The sequence below is a fragment of the Mauremys mutica genome, chromosome 7 (genome assembly GCF_020497125.1).
Source record: "Mauremys mutica isolate MM-2020 ecotype Southern chromosome 7, ASM2049712v1, whole genome shotgun sequence".
Lineage (NCBI taxonomy): Eukaryota > Metazoa > Chordata > Testudines > Geoemydidae > Mauremys > Mauremys mutica.
Window position 1 is genome coordinate 89,705,677 of NC_059078.1, and position 21,807 is coordinate 89,727,483.

General features: G+C 42.7%; 1 protein-coding gene across 4 annotated transcripts in view; it reads right to left on the reverse strand.

Annotated features, from left to right (window-relative positions):
• The window catches only part of MICU1 (mitochondrial calcium uptake 1), a 248,343-nt gene extending 226,968 nt beyond the window's left edge, over nucleotides 1-21,375 (reverse strand). For 2 of the 4 annotated variants that reach the window (XM_045025877.1, XM_045025876.1), the window contains exon 1: nucleotides 21,182-21,375. In XM_045025877.1, coding sequence (XP_044881812.1) covers nucleotides 21,182-21,318 — 137 coding nt within the window. In that variant the 5' untranslated portion in view covers nucleotides 21,319-21,375. Of the gene's footprint in view, nucleotides 1-20,316; nucleotides 20,338-21,181 lie in introns of those variants that run through there. The other 2 variants (XM_045025878.1, XM_045025879.1) reach the window with 2 other exon arrangements.
• Between the last annotated feature and the right edge of the window lie 432 nt (nucleotides 21,376-21,807).

Below are 21,807 nucleotides of genomic sequence, written 5' to 3' on the forward strand. Positions count from 1 at the left end.
CTTAACCCTAAGAACACAATATTTAGTATAGATACAGAGCTCCTTAAATATTAGTTGTACATATATTTCATAATGATTATGACAACAAGTAGGCTACTGGCTTTTGGTATAGCCGTCACCTGCCACTCTTTGGTTAACTATTGTGCAGATATCTAAACCAAGGGATCCCTGTGAAACCCTATGCACACCATATATCCTCTGCTAGCTGGCATCAAGAGGTCACAGGGTCACAGGACTCCGCCATGATCTAGCCAGGACCCTTTTCCTTTTAGGAGCATGGGAAGCATATCACCACAGGAATCATCACCACAACTCCCAGGTTTAGAACCCATGCTTTGAAGCAGTGCATATGTGTATGCATATGATATTTTCTACATTACAGATAGTCTCATCAAAACCTGAAAACAAAAGTTAGATTTGTAAAATCTGCAAGTGTCTTCTGTTTTATAAGCCAGTGATTGGCTGTGTATTCAAGGGGAAAAAAATGGGTCCCTTATCAAATTAAAAGTACTCTCTGAACTCTCAGCATTTTGACATTCCAGCTACATATTATTTTAGTAGTCACATTTTTTTAGACAAGAACTATACTAAACATTAACCAAAGCTCCCTATAGAATCAAGAAAACTGATAGGCCTAATTGCTTAGTGCATTGTGTTTTGCGCTAAACATGAGAAATATTGGCCGAAGAGCTTACTTTGACTAGGAGTATTCTGAAGCCAAACACCAAGTGCTTTGGCTTTTGCAAAGGCAGCAGAATATACTGTACCATGCTTAACACTCTCTAAACTGGGTCAGTCAAAGACTACACCTGCCTCTCATGAGAGACTTATAGCATGCAAACCTTCATTTTTAAAAATTAGTCTCAGCAACCTTAAAAGCATACAACAGAGGCCTGTTTTAGACAGTCAAACAACTGAGGTCTGAAATGCCTCCATTCATCATATTAGTGTGTTAATTCAAATGCCTGACAGCACACAGACATATTTAAATAACTTGAATGTGCAGTTGTATTCCTGATCTGAGTTTGCCTCAAGGCTCCAAAACCAGAAGGGAAATAAAAATATATGCAACCTTTGAACTTTTAAGATTGGCAACACCGCTACAGATTAACGCTGGTGATCAGCCACTGATGGCTGAAGTCCCCAGTATAGATAAGATGTTAAGGAAAAAAGTATCGTGTGTTACAGCTTCCCAAGAATTTGGAAAGTGTTAAAATGTTACAGGAAAAACAGAAGCCAAGACCTTGCATGCAAGGCAATTAAGACAATCCTGAATGGATCTGGGGCACATACAATGGCCATCTCATATGAGATTCAGTCACCTTAGAGGGTACATTTGGGTAAATACCATGGCAGGTGAGGTCATGGAGGGAAGATCAAAGTAGCCTGGCAATTACAACTGAAAGACCTTACACACAGATGCAACTCTAGCTATAAGCAGACTAAGCAGCTGCCTAGATCAGCAGATTTCTGTAGACTCACCTTGGCTCCCTTTCACGGGCAGCAGCAACAGATGTGGGCTGACAGAGCTGCCCAGGGAGTGGGGGAAGGGGTCAATCCCAGCTTGGGTTCCAAGGAACAGAAGCAGCCCCTGCCCTGGTCCCAACACTAGTAGTACAACCACATAGCATGCTTGAAGCCAAAGCACCAGCAGTGCTTGTGGTGCCACCAGAAGTGCAGCAACCCACTCTGACACTCTATACCTCAGAGGAACACCCTACACCCCCATATTCATCCTTATAAAATGATTGTGTGGTATCCAATGCAAAGTTTGTCATGTTGGGTATCTTCGGAAGGCTCATGACCCACTGAGCACTGTTGTTATAGTAATGTTAGAGGTTGTAATTTCATGTATATAGTTATGAGGCTGAAAATGTGTCCTCGTGGCTTAAAACAAGCCCAGGCAAAAAAACTCTCCAAGAGCAGAGGGGCAGTTCACACCTCATGAGGGCATATATGGGATAAACCCAGTCCAGCCTCACAGAGACAAAGGACACTGGCCTAGGCAGCAACAAAGTATCTGTTGGACTCTCAAGTGAGTCACCCCGCTTCCCTTGGTCAGTTAGGGACTACAATGAGATAATACTCATCTGACCCTGAAGACCGGGGGAGAGGAGGGGGGGAAGAGCACAAACCAAGAGGGAAGAAAGAATATGATAAAAGGGAGAGATATTTGCCATGCTCTTCCTCTCTTTTCCATCTTCATCTACAGACACCACCAACCACCACCACCATCAAGCAACTGAAGCACTGATCAAAGGGGAGAGCCTGGCTGAAGGGCAACCAGCCAGCCTGTGGTGAGAAGCATCTAAGTTTGTAAGGGCAATGAAAGGATTAAGATCAGCTTAGAATGCATTTTGCTTTTATTTCATTTGACCAAATCTGATGTCTTGTGCTTTGACTTATAATCACTTAAAATCTATCTTTGTTGTTAATAAACTTGTTTATTTATTCTACCTGAAGCAATGCGTTTGGTTTGAAGCATGTCAGAAACTCCCCTTAAGGTAACAAGCCTGGTACATATCAATTTCTTTGTTAAATTGACAAATTCATATAAGCTTGCAGCATCCAGCAGGCATAACTGGACACTGCAAGACGGAGGTTCCTAGGGTTGTGTCTGGGACCAGAGATATTGGCTAGTGTCATTCGGTTGCACAATCCAAGGAGCAACTTACATGCTAGAGTCTATGCATGAACAGCCCAGGAGTGGGGGTTCTCACAGCAGAGGAGGGTAAAGCTGGCTCCCAGAGTCAGGACTGGAGTGACCTAGCACATCACCGATCCAGATAACACCAGAGGGGAAAGTCACACCCACCCAGCTCCATGTCAGTGCCCAGCCTGAATCCACTGCTCAGTGCTCACGGGGCCCCCTGCAGGCCCTGCTGCCCAGGCAGCCCTCAGCCCTTGTTCTGGTCACTATCACCACCCTGGTCTTGCACTGCAGCCACCACTTCAACTCCACCCTGTCTGGGCTCTGGAAGCACTGCCACTGCTCAGGCTAGAAGACAAACAGCGAGGAGCTCATCTGAAACGGTGCAGGGTGGAGGTTGCTGGGGGATACAGAGGGCCTGTCAGGTTATTCAGAGTGTGGGAGCTACTGGAGACTGGGAATGAAGGGGATGAGATATGGAGACCCCCCACTCTGGCAAATGAGAAATGACATGTTTCTTGCCAAAATGGACATAGAGAAGGAAAACACATTTTAGAAATAAGATATTGCTTACTTTTTTCAGGATGGATAAAAATCAATGTTTTTGTTTTTTTTTTAAATCAAAGTTTAATTTAAATTGGAGGTTTTTTATTTAAATCAGGGGGGTTTCCCCTCAAAACTCCATCTAAAGATAGTTTTAATTAAGATACATTATAGCTCAAAGATATTTCATCATGGAATAGGGATTATTAATTCTATAGTATGAGACCATATATTCATGTAATGTTTAAGAAAAGTTTTGTAAATGAGTTCCAATAGTTCATGGATTAGGGACCCAATCTTATAGGGTTACAGGAGCTTCTCTATAGATTAACCTAAACAATCAGTTTCTAAATGAGTGATGCTGAACAGTAACTTACTAAGTGAAATCTTGTCTACACTAAAGTATGTTAACACTACCAGCACCATTGCAACCTTCTAGCATGCTACCTGTAACACGCCACCTATCCATAAACACAGAATACTTGTGCACCATTGCAATAATACTTATTCTGGGCAGCTGGGTTAAAACACTGATGATGGTGAAACATGAGTATAAACTACAAGCAGCACCACTGGCAACAGTGGAAAATTTTAAGGAAAAAAAAAATCTATGTTCTGATACCTGAGCCCCATCCAGTGGGAGAAGTATTTGACTTTACTACAATTACATTGTAATGAACACAACAGTATGTCTCAGCAAATTCATCCAAATACATTTAATGCAACTTCTACATATAAATTTAAGATTAAATTCTTAAAACAGCGATAATGATGCGTCTCTCTCATGTTATAGACCAAGATATGAACACTTTCTGAAATATTAACATCCTTAAATTTTCTTTGAAAGCAGATTTTATTCTATTTCCTTTCAGCAGAAAGAAGTCAGTTGAAACAAGCAGTAGTGATAAATCTGAAATGTAATCACACTCCGCCCCCCCGCCAAAAAACAGAAAAAAAAGACTGATTTGGAACTAAGTTCATATTAAAGGGACACTGTCGAGCAGATACAGACCTAAATTTAAGGTCTAGGCTAGGGGGGTTATTTTCAAAATCTAAGATCAACCAGAGGTGAAAGTAAGCCAGTCCGGTCCAGTACGGCGTACCGGCAAGAGCCAGTACGCCGTGCTGGACCGCACCAGCTTCCACGGCGGGGATTGAAAGGGCTCAGAGCTCCCCGCCGCTGTGGGCAGCCCAGAGCCCTTTGAATCCCAGCCGGGGCTGACATTTAAAGGGCTCAGAGCTCCCCGCCGCTGCGGGTAGACCAGAGCCCTTTAAATTCCAGCCGCGGCTCCAGTGGCTGGGCAAGGGCCAAGATTTAAAGGGCTCAAAGCTCCCTGTGGCTGCGGGCAGCCCAGAGCCCTTTGAATCGCAGCCACAGCTCTGGCGGCCGGGTTGGGGCCAGGATTTAAAGGGCTCGGGGCTCCCCTCAGGGGCAGGAGCTCTGGGCCCTTTAAATCCCGGCCCCAGCCCCGCAAAGCTCAGGGTTCCCCCGGCGGCAGGAGCCCCCGGCCCTTTAATTTGCCCCTGAGCCCGGGGGGGGGCTCCCAGCCACCTCTTCAGCTGGGAGCCCCTGGTTGATTTAAAGGCCCTGGGGCTCCCAGCCACAGCCGGTGCCCCAGAGCCTTTAAATCTTGAGAGGCCACGCCTCTTCCAGATGAGGCCACGCCCCCCTCAGGACTCCGGCAGTACCGGTAAGTCCTGTAAGTTACTTTCACCCCTGAGATCAACTGAAATATTTCCATGATGTTTTCTTTCCTATTAAAAATATTTTGTTGGATTTAAAAGAAGATTGCCCTTACATGCCAGTCACTGCAGGATTGTGCTAGTGCATGACAGCAAGTAAGTGAAACTCACTTAGCAAGTGAAATTCAGAGGGAACAAGTCAGCATTAATGGTATAAGAAGTCAGATTTTTTTTCTTGGACGTTTCCAATTTCCTAATTTGTTATAAGAGGTAAAGAAAATTTAGTCTTTTAAAGGGACACTGTCAGGTTTAAAACTAATTTTTTAACTACCATAATTTGAGGAATACTAATTAGGTGCCCTACTGTGGAAAAGTTTGCTGATGTGTCTTTCTAAACCAGTGGATTCTATGAACCTGGATATCAGAAAGGCAAAATGGGAACCCTCCAGGAAGAAATTCTACTAAGAGTTTAATATGATGTCTAGGGAATTCCAGAGACTCAGTCAGTAAAGAAATGATTAATGAGGTAAGTGAATCATATCATTCATTTTCCTTCAGAGCATGAAATTAAAATTTCTTGTTGAGAGTAAGGGGGGAGAGTAATGAATAGCACACAGACTTTTGCAGCCAAACTGATGATTCAGAAAGCAAGCAGTTTTAAAACCATAAATAAAGCGGAGGGGAGGTTGCATCAGCACACATGCTGCTGCAAAATACTTTTTAATATGTACTAACATAGGACACCAGAATACTCAACAATTTAAGGGGGTGTTTTGAACCATGAGACTGATATAAAATGAAAATATAGCAAAGTTATTTGGACAGAAAAACTGGACAAATACATAAAAAGTGTAATAGGAAAACTAAGACTTAAGGAGAATGAGAGAGGCAATAAACAGGATTTTACACATACAAGTAGTACTGTGGTTTGGAATTCTTGGCAAACATGTTCCTCACCTCATATCTGCAATATAAGATATTGGTTTCTCAGTTACAGCATATTAGAGGCTTTGCAATACTGATCGAGATCCATTGCCACACAGTGATCCACCTGATAAAACCTGCTGAATTAGGATCAGAGCATATGGGATGACTGAAGAACAGAACCTCTCCTTGGTTAGGTTTTACCAGTCCTGGTTATGAATCCAGATAACTGAGCTGGTACAGCATCTGACTTTTAATCTAAGGTTTCATGGTTCAAGACCCTTTTTATGCAGTATTATTTAAGGAAAGATGGTCCAATAGCACTAGCATGGGACTCAGAAGATGTGGGTTCGATTTCCTGCTCTACCAGACTCCCTTGTGTGAGTTTGAGCAAGTCACTTAGTTGCTCACCAGGGAGTTGTGAAGATGCAGACTAAAGATTGTGAGCTCAGATACTCTGGTGATGAGGGCAATATAAGCACAAAAGGTAGGTTAGTCTAATCATATGCATATTGTCAGTCTCTCCTGTGTAATATGGTCATGTAGCCAAGTCACTTGCTGCATAATTGCAGCATTTTTTAATTGTTCTATTGTAGGGCTCAAGAATCGAAACTTCCATGTGAAAAAAATTAAGTCCCTATTCCTTATCACTGCTTATTAAACAGAATCAAGATAAAAGTACAAATCATCAGGTATGCCTAAATTCTACTTGGTGTATCTAAGAAGCGGTAAGTACAATTGACTTTACAATCTCTAGTCCCTCACCCCCATCTTGAGGAAGCCAGTGTCTGGATTGATTCTTTCTCAGCACAAGTTAGAACCCTGGGACATCACACCAATCCCAGATGACCAGAGCAAAAGTGTGCTCCAGCAACAACCCCAACACACTCATTACACAGTGGGGTGAGGAGAAGCAGTAACAAGTGGCCTAGAGAACAGATGTTCTTCCAACACAAGGGGAATCCTCAGCAACCCCATTAGGTAATTCCATCCCGCAACACAAAAGGGAATGAGCAGAAAACAAATGTGATTACATGTGTTGGAGTTCTTTTTAGTTGGAGTAGCAAAAGCAGGGGCAGCTAGCTGCAGTGGTGGGCAGGGGAATGAAGAATTCCACAATGTAGTTACTGTGCAGCAGCATGAACGTTAGAAAATAGAGCTGAAGGGGTGGGGGGGGGAGAAGAGAAGAGAAGTGAGAGTTTCCTTCTTGACAGGAACTTAAGAGGGAAGACTAGGAAAGCAGCAGGAGGTAGCAAGGGTAGAGACCCGAGGAATGAAAGAGACAATGAAGATGACTGGGTATAAAAGCTGTGGCATGTACATGATTCTGGAGAGGGTACCTAAAAAGTGATTCATTTGTATTAAGTGCCATCTGATAGATCTGATGCAAGAGAAGATTTGAGGTTTGGAGATGCAGTTAGAAACTATAGCTGAGTTTTGAAGGGGATTTGAGTGGATAGAGAAAAGGAAAGAAGGAGCCTGAAGGGAAGCCTCAAGACTTGCAGATGCATGCTGGACCAGAGAACCGTGAGGGTAAACTTCTGGATTAAGAAAGTGAACAGTGGAAGCATGTGACTATGAGAACAAAGGCAGAGGAACAGACCAACTAGTGAAGAAGAAAGAGCTGAGGAACAGGTTTGCTGATCTGGAAAAAGGGTAAAGGCAGGCAGTAACAGAAGATGGGAGAGAAGAAAGAAGAAAAGAGTGCTAGTCCTACAAGAAGAGGGGAAGACACAATGGAGATAGCCAGAGGATGACTCGCTGAAGATTGCAAGTGAGAACAGAAGACAATGACTTGCAGCCAGAAAGAACAGAAGGGGGAAGGCCAGAGAATTGTACCAACACTGGAAGAAGCAGCTCTACATGACTGGGACCTCCCTACTAAGAACAGACAGGCCTGTCACCAGAGCTCATCTGGAGAACAGAAGGATGTATTGTTTGCCAGGAGCAAAGATACAGTATGCAGACCTGAAGCTGAAGAGGACCCTAATGGAAGCTGGAAAAAATCCACAGACTGCTTCCCACATGAAGGACAATGATACTACTAGATTCTTATGGGATGCATCACCAAGGAAGACTAGGCTGAGGAAGATGCTTAAAGAAATGGAGGTACAGGTGATCTTCACTGGGATTCTACCTCTCCCCGAAGAGAAAAGTGAAGACAAGACAAGAATATGTTGATTAACGTATGGCTCAGGCAATGGTGCTATAGGGAGCAGTTTTGTGGTATTCGACTACTGGCAGACATTCACAGAGGACTGTTCTTATGTGATGGATGCCACCTGAATAGGGAGGGAAGCAGCCTTCTGCGATGGAGGTTGGCACAACTAATTAAAATCTTTAAACTAGGAATTTGGGGGAAGACAGTTGGGAGATGCTCATATAACCACCATGCCTGATTCTACTGTGAAGCAAGAAGAAAATCAAGTGGGAGGATACAGCAATGGAGAAAGGAACAACAGAGGGTAGGAGAATGGTCAAGAGAAAAGATAGTGCCAATACCACTGACAGTAACAGTCAGGTAGGCGATACTAGCAATAAAATGACTACACCTAATTGGACAAGGAATCTGCCTGAGATCAAAACAGAAACAGCTAAGATGTTTGTACACAAATTCAGGGGGCCCTGGTAACAAAATATAAGAGAAAACCAGATATTTTAGGGATAACAGAAACGGGAGGATAGTAGTCATGACTGGAATGCAAGTGTTGAAAGATAAATGCTGTTCAGGAAAGACAGAAATAAAAGGTAAAGGTGATGGAGCAGCATTGTAGATTAACAATGAAGTAGACTCTCAAGAAATTACAAGTGATGGAATGGATAAAACAATCTGTTTGGGTCAAAAATCGCTTTGGGGAAGAAAACTAACAGACGCTCTACTAGGATAGTGGTTGGGGTCTCCGATAGACCCACATGATCCAATTTGGATATGGACAGAGACCAATAATATTTTTAATTAAATAATACTGTTGGGAATTTTAAACTACACCTCTACCCCGAGACAACGTGGTCCTCAGGAGCCAAAAAAATCTCACCGTGTTATAGGTGAGACCGCATTATATCAGGGTAGGGAGAGGAACCACTCCCCGCCTCAGTTTGCCTCAGTAAATGTAGGGGGAAAGTGAAATGTAGGGGGGTCAGTAAATGTTGGGGGAAAGTGAAAACTGCCAAAAGCCAAGCAGAGTTGGCCATTGCAAAGGATATTAAAACCAACAGTAGAAGGTTCTTTATCCACACAGATACAAAGAAAACAAGGAAAGAAGAAGTGGGGATAGGATGGAGAGTAGAGATAATACAGGTATGACTCAACACCTAAACAAATACTTTGCCTCAGTTTTTAATAAGGGCACTGAGATGCTTGAGATAGTGGCAGGGTAGCTAACAGGAACAAGGATATGAAAGTAGAAATTACCCCATCTGAGGTGGAAGCTGAACTCAAACAGCTTAATGGAACGAATTGGGGGACCCGGATGGTCTCCATCCAAGAACATTAAGGGAACTGGCACATGAAATTGCAAGCCCAATAGCAAGAATTTTTAATGAATCTGTAAACTCGGGGGTTATATCCTATGACTGTAGAATTGCAAATAATACCTATATTTAAAAAATGGGAAAAAATGATCCAGGAAACTACAGACCTGTAGTTTGACCTCAATTTTATGCAAGGTCTTAGAACGAATTTTGAAAGAGAAAGTAGTTAAGGATATAGAGGTAAATGGTAATTAGGATAAGATAGAACATGGTTTTACAAAAGGTAGATCAGGCCAGATCAACCTGATCTCTTTCTTTGAGAAGATAACCTCTTGATGAAGGAAATGCAATAAATCTCATCTACCTGGGTTTCAGCAAAGCATCTGATACAGTTCCACATGTGAAATTAGTTAAATTGAAGAAGATGGGAATTAATAAGAATCAAAAGGTAGGTAAGGAACTGGTTAAAGGGGAAACTACAATAGGTCATGCTGAAAAGTGAATTATAAGAGTGGAGGGAGGTTACTAGTGTAGTTCCTCAAGGATCCATCTTGGAACTAATCATATTTAACATTTTCATTAATGACTGTGGCACAAAGAGTGTATGTGAGCTAATAAAATTTGCACATGACACAAAGTTGGGAAATATTGCCAAAATGAGGAGGAGGAGCAGAATATCATACAAGAAGATTTGAGCAACCTTGAGAACTGAAGTAAAAAAAAATAGGACAAAAATCAATACTGCAAAGTCATGCACTTAGGCTAACAAAGATTTTTTGCCAAAATGGGGGACATATCAGTTGGAAGCAGCAGACGAGGCAAAAGACCTGGGTGTACTGGTCAATCAATGGATGACCAATTGTCACCAATGTGATGCAGCTGTGAATAAAGCTACTGCAATCCTAGGAAGCATCAGGTAAGGTATTTCCAGTAGAAATAGGGAAGTGTTATTAACATTATACAGGGCCTCACTGGTGAGACCTCATCTGGAATACTGTGTGTAATTCTGGTTAAAATGTAACAAGGGCAGAGACGGGCTATTAGGATGATCAGAGGACTTTATGAGAGGAGACTTAAGGAGCTAGGCTTGTCTAGTCTAACAAAACTAAGGATCGGGGTGAGTAATATGATGGATCTCTATAAATACATCAGAGGAACAACACCAGGGAGAGAGAGGAGTTATTTAAGGTAAGGGCTAATGTTGGTGCAAGAACAAATGGATATAAACTGGCCATAAATAAGTTTAGGCTCAAAATTATGTGAAGGTTTCTAGACATCAGAGAAAGGAAATTCTGGAACAGCCTTCCAAGGGGAGCAGAGGGGGCAAAAAACATAACTTGTTTTAAAACTTATCTTGATAAGTTTATGGAGGGGATGGTATGAGACACCCTAGAATGGCATATGGCCCATCCATGATTGCTATTAGCAAATTATCTCCAGCTGCTGAAGATGGGACACTAAAGAGGGAGGTCTGAGTTACTACTAAGAATTCTTTCCCAGGTATTTGGTTGGCAGGTCTTGTCCACATGCTCAGGGTATAACTGACTACCCTATTTGGGGTCAGGAAAGAATTTTCCTCTGGATCAGATTGGCAGAGACACTGGGGTTTTTTTCACCTTCCTCTGAAGCCTGGGGCATGGGACACTTTCAGGCTTGAACGACAGTAAATGGTAGATTCTCTGTAACTTGAACTTCTTTAAATGAAGATTTGAGGACTTCAGGAACTCGGCCAGAGGTTATGAGCCTGCTACAAGAGTGGGTGGGTGAGGTTCCGTGGCCTGCAACATGTAAAAGCTCAGATGGATCATAATGGTCCCTTCTAGCCTGAGTCTGAGTAAATACTGAAATCTGTAGCACATTTAAAATTGTGCAAGTGTAAGATTAAATTTAATTTTATACCAAAATGCATAGAGAATATTAGGATTGGAATGAACTAAAGCTAATATCCCCATATAGGGCATAAGGCCTCATATGATGTATGTGCTTGAGTAAGCAATTTGCTTTTTAGACTATTTCAGAACTTGTACATGAAAACAATAACGAGTCTGGTGGCACCTTAAAGACTAACAGATTAGTCCAAATAAATCTGTTAGTCTTTAAAATGACACCAGACTCCTCATTGTTTTTGTGGATACAGACTAACACGGCTACCCCTCTGATACTTGGAACTTGTACATGGTTTCTCTTTTGCTGGGTAGGTGTATTTTTTTTTAGTATCTTAGTTTCTTAGTACTGGAAATTAACCATACCGAAGGCTGCCACATATAATTTGGGGAAGAAAACTCAAGTCTGTTCAAGTGACATCTACACACAGAATTATAAAAATAAATGAAGATAGCTGAAGCTCACATATATGCTAAAGATTAGAAGAAAGGCTCACCCAGACCATAAGTGAAAAATATCACCCACACAGCTGTTCGGTTTGCTAAACCAATTTCCTTTTGTAGTGGATTATTTGAAAATATATTTGTAAGTTTTCCATAAGATATAGCCATTATGAATTGTTAACACAATACACAATATAATAAACACTAAAATCTTGTATTGCATGTTTACATAAAATTATATCTTGAATTTCTTGAATTAGGGCTTGAATTGTTGGTATTCATTTAGAATCTGGTTTAGACTGAGTTTGAAAAGGGAAGAATTAATTTTCAGTCACTGAGTTTTATTTCAGTTTTTTTCCCTTTAAAACATGGCACAGTTGTACGCAATGAAAGTTTAATCCAGAAAAGTTGAATTCTGTTTGTCACAGCCCAAGCTGTTTCAATGTGTTGTTATGGAAAAAATCTCTAGTGAGAAGACAGCCTTAACTGGCCAGATGTTATATAATTTTTTGTAGGCTTCTGTAAAGCCAAAAACTGCTACACGAAAGGTGTCTTTGAAACTGATTTTTTTGCATTTTAGTCCATATTTCACTCTGCTACATTAGCATATACTCTAAGGCACAAGTTTTCAACAGAAGACACAGAAAATATCATACAGTGGCAGTCCACCAGAGTCTGTTCTATTATATATATGGCTGTACTACACTCTGGATTGTGCTGATGCACTAGACACTGCAGTCAAGTTTCAAGAAAGCACAGAATTATTTTTAACTTTTGAGTGACTATAAGGAAAAAAATTAAAAACTGAGAGACTAACAAACACTAGATTGAGTAAGACAGTTCTGGAACTTCTTTCCACTTAATCCTGTCAAGGCAGGTTAATGCTCACATGAAATATCCACCTAATATTCTTGTCCTGGAGCTCTCTCAAACTGTCAATTAAGCAAAATCGTTGTTAGAGCAGGAGGGAGGAAGGTGGTGTGAGCCTGACAACCCAGAAAAGAGTATGAACCTAGATGTACATTCTCTCTAACCTAAGACAGAATTTACACCCAAGTTTCCAGAGGAAAAAGCTCAACAAAGTCTACCTTGTTAGTTTTTGCACCTCTCATCAGTAAATCTGATAAGACTGTCTTTTTCTGGGCACAACAGTTTTATGCATTCTGTTTTGTCAATGCCTAAGTAGTGTTTTAATTTTGTAACCACGCTAATAGGTAGTCTGCCTCCCCAAAGGAGCCTGCACTGTAGCAGCCACACTCATGTGGTAAAACAGACCAAAAAAATCAGGAATAGCAGAGCTCATTGACACAAACTCTTGTTCTCTGAAGCATCTCTGCCACTGCCCACTAACATTAAGACATGGTCTACACTTCAAAGATTTGGAGGTATAGCTATATTTATTAGGCGTATGGGATGTGGGGCAGGAAGGGGGATGGAAATCACACCCCTAACCGACATATCTATACTAGGGTTTTTGCCAGCGTAGAAACAGTTATACAAGCAAAAAGGCCAGTATAGCTTATTTTGCTTAAGGAACTGGTATAAGTTATACCAGCCAAAGAGTGCTGTTGCTGGTACAACTTACATCTCCACTAGCTAGGCCATGTCTACACTAGAGAGCTTAAATGGCAAAATCGTAGCCTTAATTCTAATGACTGTTGTTGTCCACTACTGAATGGACAGTAACCAATTTATGAAATATTGCTGTGTCAGGATTTAATATTGGTACCCAGACACTGAATAAGATTGTTTTGAATAACATGTGCCTCAGTTAGGATGCAGTGTTACTGACCCAAATTATGACTGGTACTAACAGGCAATTTGTTTACCCAATTTGTAGTTACTATGTAACTTAGTTTATTTACCAATTTGTTTTTTCCTTGTCTTTATGTTGTTTGCAGCCATTCGTTTGTTGATTTGTACCTGTGTGTTGGTTAAACAGTTTAGCAAGGTTATGCACATTGTACATATTGTACAGCAATTATACAATACAGCAATAATACAGCAGTACAATAATAATACAGTAGTACAGCAATCATACAGTTGTTTTTACACAATAACCAAGTTGAAATTAAATGACAGTTTTTTGGTTTAGCTAGTGCAGGGGTCGGCAACCGGTGGCTCGCGGCTCGCCAGGGTAAGCACCCTGGCGGGCCGGCCCGGTTTGTTTATCTGCCGCGTCGGCAAGTTCGGCCGATCGCGGCTCCCACTGGCCGCGGTTCGCGGTCCCAGGCCAATGCGGGAGGCAGGAAGCCGCGGCCAGAACATCCCTCGGCTCGCGCCGCTTCCTGCCTCCCACATTGGCCTGGGACCGCAAACCGCGGCCAGTGGGAGCCGCGATCGGCCGAACTTGCCGACGCGGCAGATAAACAAACCGGGCCGGCCCGCCAGGGTGCTTACCCTGGCGAGCCGCGAGCCACCGGTTGCCGACCCCTGAGCTAGTGGTTCCGGTTTAAGTTTAACTGGAACCTGGCTTTTATCATAAGGTGATGGTTGCAATGCAGTGGACCCTGTTTCATGTTTTAATTTTACTAGGGCCACCTTTTTCCACTTCTGTCCCCATTCTTCAGGCACAGGGTAGCTACCTGAAGCCTGCTGTTTACCACCAATATTTATAACAGGGGACGGCACATGTATTTTTTGTAAGTTTCTTACAGCTGTTTTTAGTGTTTCACTCTGTTCCTGTACTGGTTGTTTTTGGGCTGCTTGCCACACTGCAAGGGGGGTGGGAGCATTTTAGGGCTGTGTAGCTTTTTTTGATTTTTTTAACTCTTTCTTTGTTACTGTTACTTGCTTGGCCAGCATGCTGTTTAAGCCATGTTACTGCCATAGACAGGAGTTGCAAAATTCTTGCTTTTTTACTTTTATTACTATTTTTCAGAGCCTCGGTTTGTACCGTCGCTTTACATATGCCAGTTTATGTTTCCCCACTCTTTTTTTTAAATTCATAAGGACCCTCTTTTACTGGCAATTCAGCGGGTCCAGGAGTTATCAAACTCCGTGGGGCTTAAAAGGGAAGGGATCAGGGGGTTCCCTAGCTCGAGGTTTTCTGCCATGTTAGATTGCGATTCTTACAGCGGACAGCTCGCTTACTCACCAGATCAGAGGTCGGGGTCACCAGTGTTGTCAGAGTTGTACCGGTGTGGTGCTCTGCTCTCTCCAATGTTAATATTACTTAGCTGCGTGCGTGTTCCCTCTGTGTGCAGCCCCAGCTCTTCGAAAATAGCTGACCCAGCAGACCCGATAAAAACCCCCAATAACCACAAAGTTTAGTAAGGTACGAAGGCACGTCGGCCAGGTTTATTGTTGAAAAAAGCACAGCCTACGGCTCCCTGGCAAACGTAGTCCAAGGTGCTGCTGCGATACAGCTAGCCAGTACATATGTACTCCCTGACAATGGACTCAGCTTAGACAGTGGCGGGATTTTTACTGCCCCCTAGGCTGGACAAAGACACCGCCCCAAGGATGCATTCTTATACACAGATACAAACAAGTTACACATTACACCTGACGTATTGAGGTGCCACCCCTCTACGCAGCAAGGTTCAACCTCTCTACGTATTACGGTGCCGCCCCTTACCTTGTACATGTTGGTTCGATCAAAACAACTTTATTCATCATTTTACCCTTTTGCCCCTGTCATTGGGATGGGTCGGCCTGTCCTCCTGTTATCTATGGAATGTTTCAGTATAGTGTGTTTTAGTGCTGTGTTTATGCTAGGTGAATATGTTTACGCAGCATCAGCCCTTTTCATGCCAGTTTCTGTGAGCAGGGCCTACCTCTGGCTCACAGCTTAACTTTGCTTTATGTTAGCAAAGTCTTGACCATTACTTTAGTTCAGGCCTCAGGCCTCATACTGGGCCTGCACTTACTACAACTGTTTATGATTGCATATGAGATGACTGCATACTTACAAGTCTGTCTGCAAGGATTTGATTGTTCTTTCCTCTACAAAAACAATGTCATCTTTATTTTACCTACTCCTTTTCAAAAAGCAAGTCTAAATGCAGGCTGGGTGTGTGACACCTCAAGACCAAACCACAGTCACATTAATCTTTAAAAAAAAAACCTATATATAGTGATGAGCTGCCAAAATCTTAACAACCGGTTCCCTATAAAAAGTTCTGATTTAAGAGGGGGGAGCGGGGGAGGGGCCGGGCCAGGAGGAGACATACTCGTGGGGCTGGGGGCCCCTGCAGGGCCTGGGGCAAATTGCCCCACTTGCCCCCCGGCAGCCCTAGAGCTTGCAACCCCCTCCCCCCTTACCTACCCTAAGCTCAAAGCAGCAGGACGACTCAGCTGGCCACGCTGCAGCTGGGGGGAAGCGGGGGAAGGGCCGGGGGAGCCTCAGCCTCCCCAGCTGGGAATCCTGGGAGCAACAGGATGGTCTGGCCCGCAGACCGGAGTTCTTTGCCCACTCCCTGGCCCTTTAACAACCGGTTCTCCACGGAGGTCTAATTTTAGCAACCGGTTCTTGTGAACCTGTGGGAACCGGCTCCAGCTCACCACTGCCTATATACTACAGTATATAATAGCAGTTTCAACATTTTGAGGGGAAAAAGAAAGCTTGTATCAGTGACCATCTCATCTTGACAGCATAGCTATCAGTTGCTGTAGAAAAACTAGTTTGTGAATGTAAAAGCAGCAAAGAGAGTCTTGTGGCACCTTATAGACTAACAGACGTTTGGGAGCATGAGCTTTCATGGGTGAATACCCACTTTGTCGGATGCATCCGACGAATATGAAAGCTCATGCTCCCAAACGTCTGTTAGTCTATAAGGTGCCACAAGACTCTCTTTGCTGCTTTTACAGATCCAGACTAACACAGCTACCCCTCTGATAGTTTGTGAATGTGTAAGATCTAATAAAGCAGCATAAAAAACTAAACACTCAACCACTTTTCAATATTAAAATATCATTTATATTGCAAAAACTCCTAAATGGGGCATATTGCGTAGGAAAATCAGATAGTCAATGACATCCATTAGATTTTACTTTTCCAAGGCTTTAAAGTTTGGTTCTACTCTGAACCGTGACTATATAAAAGTAACTTCTTACTCATCAGATCTGCTTCCTGTGAGTATTCAACACCATATATACCTACTTTACAGACCAAATTTATTTTGCTGCCACTATCCCAGCAAGAGCCAACACAGCTATGAGACTGAGCTGCATTCTATTCCTTCTTCTGCATCAACCAAAATATTTACCAAGTACTAATTGCAGAGCACAGTTATTATGGTGAACAACCTCAATAAAAACAAACGATGGGGTTACACAACTGTCTGACACCATAATTTAGCCCAAACTTTTTTAACAGCTGGTAACATGCAAGAAGGAAATAACCACTTTCAGATCTTAGGCTGAGTTTATAGGGTTGGCGGTTTCTCAAAGCTTTTTTACTTGTACACGGAGTACATCTAATGTGGAAGCATTGAGGATAGATAAAGATTATAATAAAAAAATTAAAATCAATTTTCAAATGTAATAATATTTTTAAACAATCCTTTAAGTTGCCAAAATAAATGTTTGCTTGTGTCTTAAGATTCCTAGTTGTTAGCAGAATTTCAGATTTTACACAGATTCTTTTCTATGAATCGTCACACTTAAAAATGCCCATCTATGCTGAAAATGGCACAGAGTCTGATTATCATCTTTACTGAGAGAATACAAACTCAAACAGAAAACTGATAAGCAAATAGCCTGGTCTTCATGCAACCAACACTGCCTTCCAATATATGGAATATCCACAAGTCAAGAAAGCTCAAAGTCTCCAACCAGGCAATACTCCATCAGAGTTTGCAGTTTGAAATCAATGGCACTTCTGCTCTTAAGACACTAGAGTGCTGAGAAAGTCCCAATCTTAGGCGTTTAACTTTAGGTCCCTGTTTTTGAAGATTTTGGCCTGTATGTACAAAAAAAAAGTTCAGAACAATTTTGTTGCAAGTCTAACTAACTTGTTATTATTAACACTAAGGCAATTTCATTTTTAAGTATTAAACATTTTATGCCACTAAGAAAAATCTGAAATAAAAATACAGTTTTTGCCCCTGTTGCTGCAAACACTTATTCACAAGCATGAGTAATCCCACTGAAATCAATGGGACTAGTCACACAAGTAAAGTGTTTGCAGAATCAGAAACTTTATTTTCAATATTTTGTTTTGCACCTATATCAGTTCTGTAAAATTCCAATAAGACACCTTACCAGTAGTGTTCGGTCATAAAAAACAGGAAGCATTATAAATTTTAAACTAAAGGCGCAACTGCAAAAAAAATTCAACTTATATGTGTGAGATAATTTTTTTAAAATCAAGATATTTACATCATGATTTAATCATTGATTTAAAGCACTCTACTCTGACTGAGACACAATAGAGATGGAAACCCACAAAGTCACTTTTTAGTTTTAAACGTGTATATTTAGTTTGTATTCTGGAGAGAATATTTCAGTGGGCGTCAGCCTTAATGTTAGTTGCAACTCCATATCAACCTTATACCGTAAATAGATCAATGGTATTATCCAGTTGAACAAGCCGGGTTTCCAAGCAGCAGGAAAGTAGGAATCTACTTTTATTCCTAGTTAAAGCACAAAGTACCCAAAATGAAGCCAGCACAGTATCATCTCATCTAGATTAAGACAAAAGTGTTACAGAAGTTCCCATTCTGTGCTGAGGGAAACCCCCAAAATGATTATGTAATACAGCTGTATTTAGTGGTGGCATTGGGGGTTGTAATCTCTTTGGAATAGGACTGTGTATTCCTATGTGTATATAGCACCTGGAACAATACAATACAATTCTGATGAAAACAGTGCCCAGAGTCTTCATTATATTAATGTTGACAAACTACCCTAATATAAATGACAAAATGTACATATCCCTAAATAATCTGAAAGGAAAATGAAAGAAACAAAAAAGTTACTGAATATAAGGTTTAGCCAACTTTCTTAAAAGGGAATTACTACTACCTTGGCAGTACTGGGGACTAAAGGCCTAGCCATTAAAATCTGTGCAGCATTGACAGAGACAAGCTAATTTTTTTTCCAACCTGTGTGCCCTTGTTACAGAATGACCATCTCCAGGTTCTGTCACTCATCCTTTCTGATAAAAGATGTTAGTTATGATGCTGAACTTCCATTATCAGTTCATTTTACATAGACAACTGAGTAATCAAATGATGATAACTTCTGATCACTAGTAATCTTGACTGGATATGAACTGATTAACCTGCTTCCCTTAAGTAATTTTTGCAGATGATATTCTTATTGTAATGCTAGGTTTGGCTAGTCACGAGTCATAACACTGTCCAATGGTGAAGACTTTCAGGAAGTAAGGTGGGTTTTTTTCCTTCTACTCTAGAGCTGTGGCATGAACCCTTCATGAAATCCCACAATGTCTCTAAAACTTCAACATCAGCATCCTTTTTCCACAGACTTTTTTCCTTCTTTATCAATACTTACTTCTCTGCTCCTTGGAAACCCAGCTTATTGAACTGGATAATGCCATTGACCTATTTACATAAGGATTCTCAACCTTTCCAGACTACTGTAGTGCTTTCAGGCATCTGATTTGTCTTGTATATCCCCAAGTTATACTTCACTTAAAAACTACTTACTTATAAAATCAGACATAAAAATACAAAAGTGTCACGGCACACTATTAATGAAAAATTGCTTACTTTCTCATTCTGAACATATAGTTATAAAATAAATCAATTGGAATATAAATATTGTACTTACATTTCAGGGTACAGTATATAGAGCAGTATAAACAAGTCATTGTCTGTATGAAATTTTAGTTTGTACTGACTTTGCTAGTGCTAGGCAAATATCAAGGTGAGTTGATGCACTCCCTGGAAGACCTCTGCATACCCCCAAGGGTACACATACCCAAGTTGAGAGCCACTGATTTATATATAAGGTTAATATGGAGTTGTAACTAACATTAAGGCTAAAGCCCACTCAAATACTCTTCCCAGAATACAAACAAAATATACTCATTATTTAAAACATTAAAATTAGCGGCCTCATGGGCCAAATATGATTGTTATTCTATTGGCCAGTGGTCCTTAAACTGTGGGGCACAGAGGAACATTTGAGGGAGGAGCAAAGGAAAGCCCCACTCTGCTCCCAGTGTCATTCCAGCTCAGGCCTCTGCCCCCGGCTCCTGATTGCAGCTCCTGTGGAAGTTTGGGGGTGGACAGATTCCATTACGAGTAAGCGGGGTGCAACAAAAAAAGTTTGAGGACCACTGCTATAGGCAATATTGCTTGAAAGAGCTATGTACTATATTTGAAGATGGAAAATAAAGGGAAGTTTTAGAACAAGATAGTTTATTTTTAAGATTGCCTCAGTGGAATAATTTTGGACTTCACTCATACCAGGTCTGCAACATGGGTCACTTTTCTGAATGCTGTTGAGTTACCTATTCAAGAGGCACAACATGATTTCTTACAGGATAATTAGTCACATATCCTCTAAAAACAAAAAGACCAGATTGCAAATATTAGAAAAATTTGGGGGATATATTCTACATAAATAACTCAAAATATGCAATTTAATTAAGGAGTGCTTGGAAAATCCACTCACTTACTTACCGTTGCAAGCAGGAAGTGTTATCTGTCAACTATGGGAATCATGCATTTTTATAGAATTTAAGCTTTCGTTTTTAAAAGCGCTTCTATAACTTATAGTTGTAAAAAATTATCTTCCACCTACATGGTCCTCATCCCCTTCTGAAAGTGAGTGTAGGCAGTGCTGCCAGTGACTCAGCTGATGATCAGAGGTTTCCCAAGGAGCAGAGTGAAGCTGTCTTGTTAGTTTCCCTTGCTGCTCACAGGGTTAAGAGGGGCAGTGAAACTGACCAGCCTGGGGTTACTTTTGCTGCTTGGAAGGGCTAAGCAGCAGTGACAGGCACTGGAGTTGAGGGAGAGGCCCCCCAAAGTCCGACACTGGGACAGGCAAGAGGGAACGTGCTCCTTTCTCTTCCAACCCGCAGCTGGGATGTGAGGTGAAGGGGGTATGGCCAAGTTTATCCCTAAGTAGGAGGAAGCCCTCTATCCTCCCACGTCCCAGCGGCTGGGCTGGACTGTTGTCCCCTGCCTCAGCGGCTGTAGCCCGCCTCTGACACTGGGCTATGGGCAGAAGGGCCAGCCCTCACCCCACCCCACCCCACGCCCCGCATTTAGCCCTCTATCATTCACTCGTAGGCTCATGGCTGGCCTCTGCTAAGTCAGGCTCCCCAGCACTCCCCTGAGGGCAGCCCCGGCCGCTGACCCAGTGCGTAGAGGGAGCAGAGCCGCCTCCCCCCATTGCTGACACACACCGAACTTCCACCGCAAACGCTGCGGCAAACCGGGCTCGCAGACTGCGATGGGGGGGCGAAGCAGCAGAGGGTAACGAGCCACCCGGCCCGCCACACCGCGGAGGGCCACGGTTCCCCGCAGAGACCCCCGTGCCCTCTCCCTTATGCTGAATGCGCGGCAGGGACTCACTGGCACCTAGGTGCGCTCGGCTCTGGGGATAAGGCCCCTGCCTAAGGAGGATGCAGCGCGCGCCAGGTGCGGGGACCAACCGCTCTTACCTGCTGCCCCGGGCTCCGCAGCAACAGCGCCACAACCCCCTGCCCCAGCAACCAGCTCCGCCTTCCCTACTACAGAGAACACTGGAGCGGCGTACAGATAGGCCCCGCCCCCGCCGCTCTTCCGGAGGCAGAGGCATGCTGGGATGCTGGCGGACCAGAGCCGGGACAAGACGGGACGGTCCCTCGCTGTGAGGTAGGGCTGTGGCGTTCTGCCAGTCCCTGCGCCTTGACCTCCGCCTCTCTGTGACGGCATTGTCAGGCCGAACCCACACGTGATGACGTCCCCATGTGATGTCATAGCGTGTGCTTTCTGGGACGCCCAGCCTGCCGGACGTGAACATCTTTACCATGCGTCTGACGAAGTGGGTATTCACCCAGGAACGCTTCCAGTACGTCTGTTAGTCTGTAAGGTGCCACAGGACTCTGTTGCTTTTTACAGATCCCGACTAACACGGCTACCCCTGGATCTTTACCAATGTGCATCTTAGGAGCTGGCATGACCTGAGATCCTGGCTGTTTCCTTTGGCTTCCCTGCCTGGCAGAGATGTAGCGAGCGCCCTCTGTACCCTCCAACCGGAGGGGGCCCCGCAAGGAAGGGGGCCCCTAAAAGTGGCAAAAAATTTAAG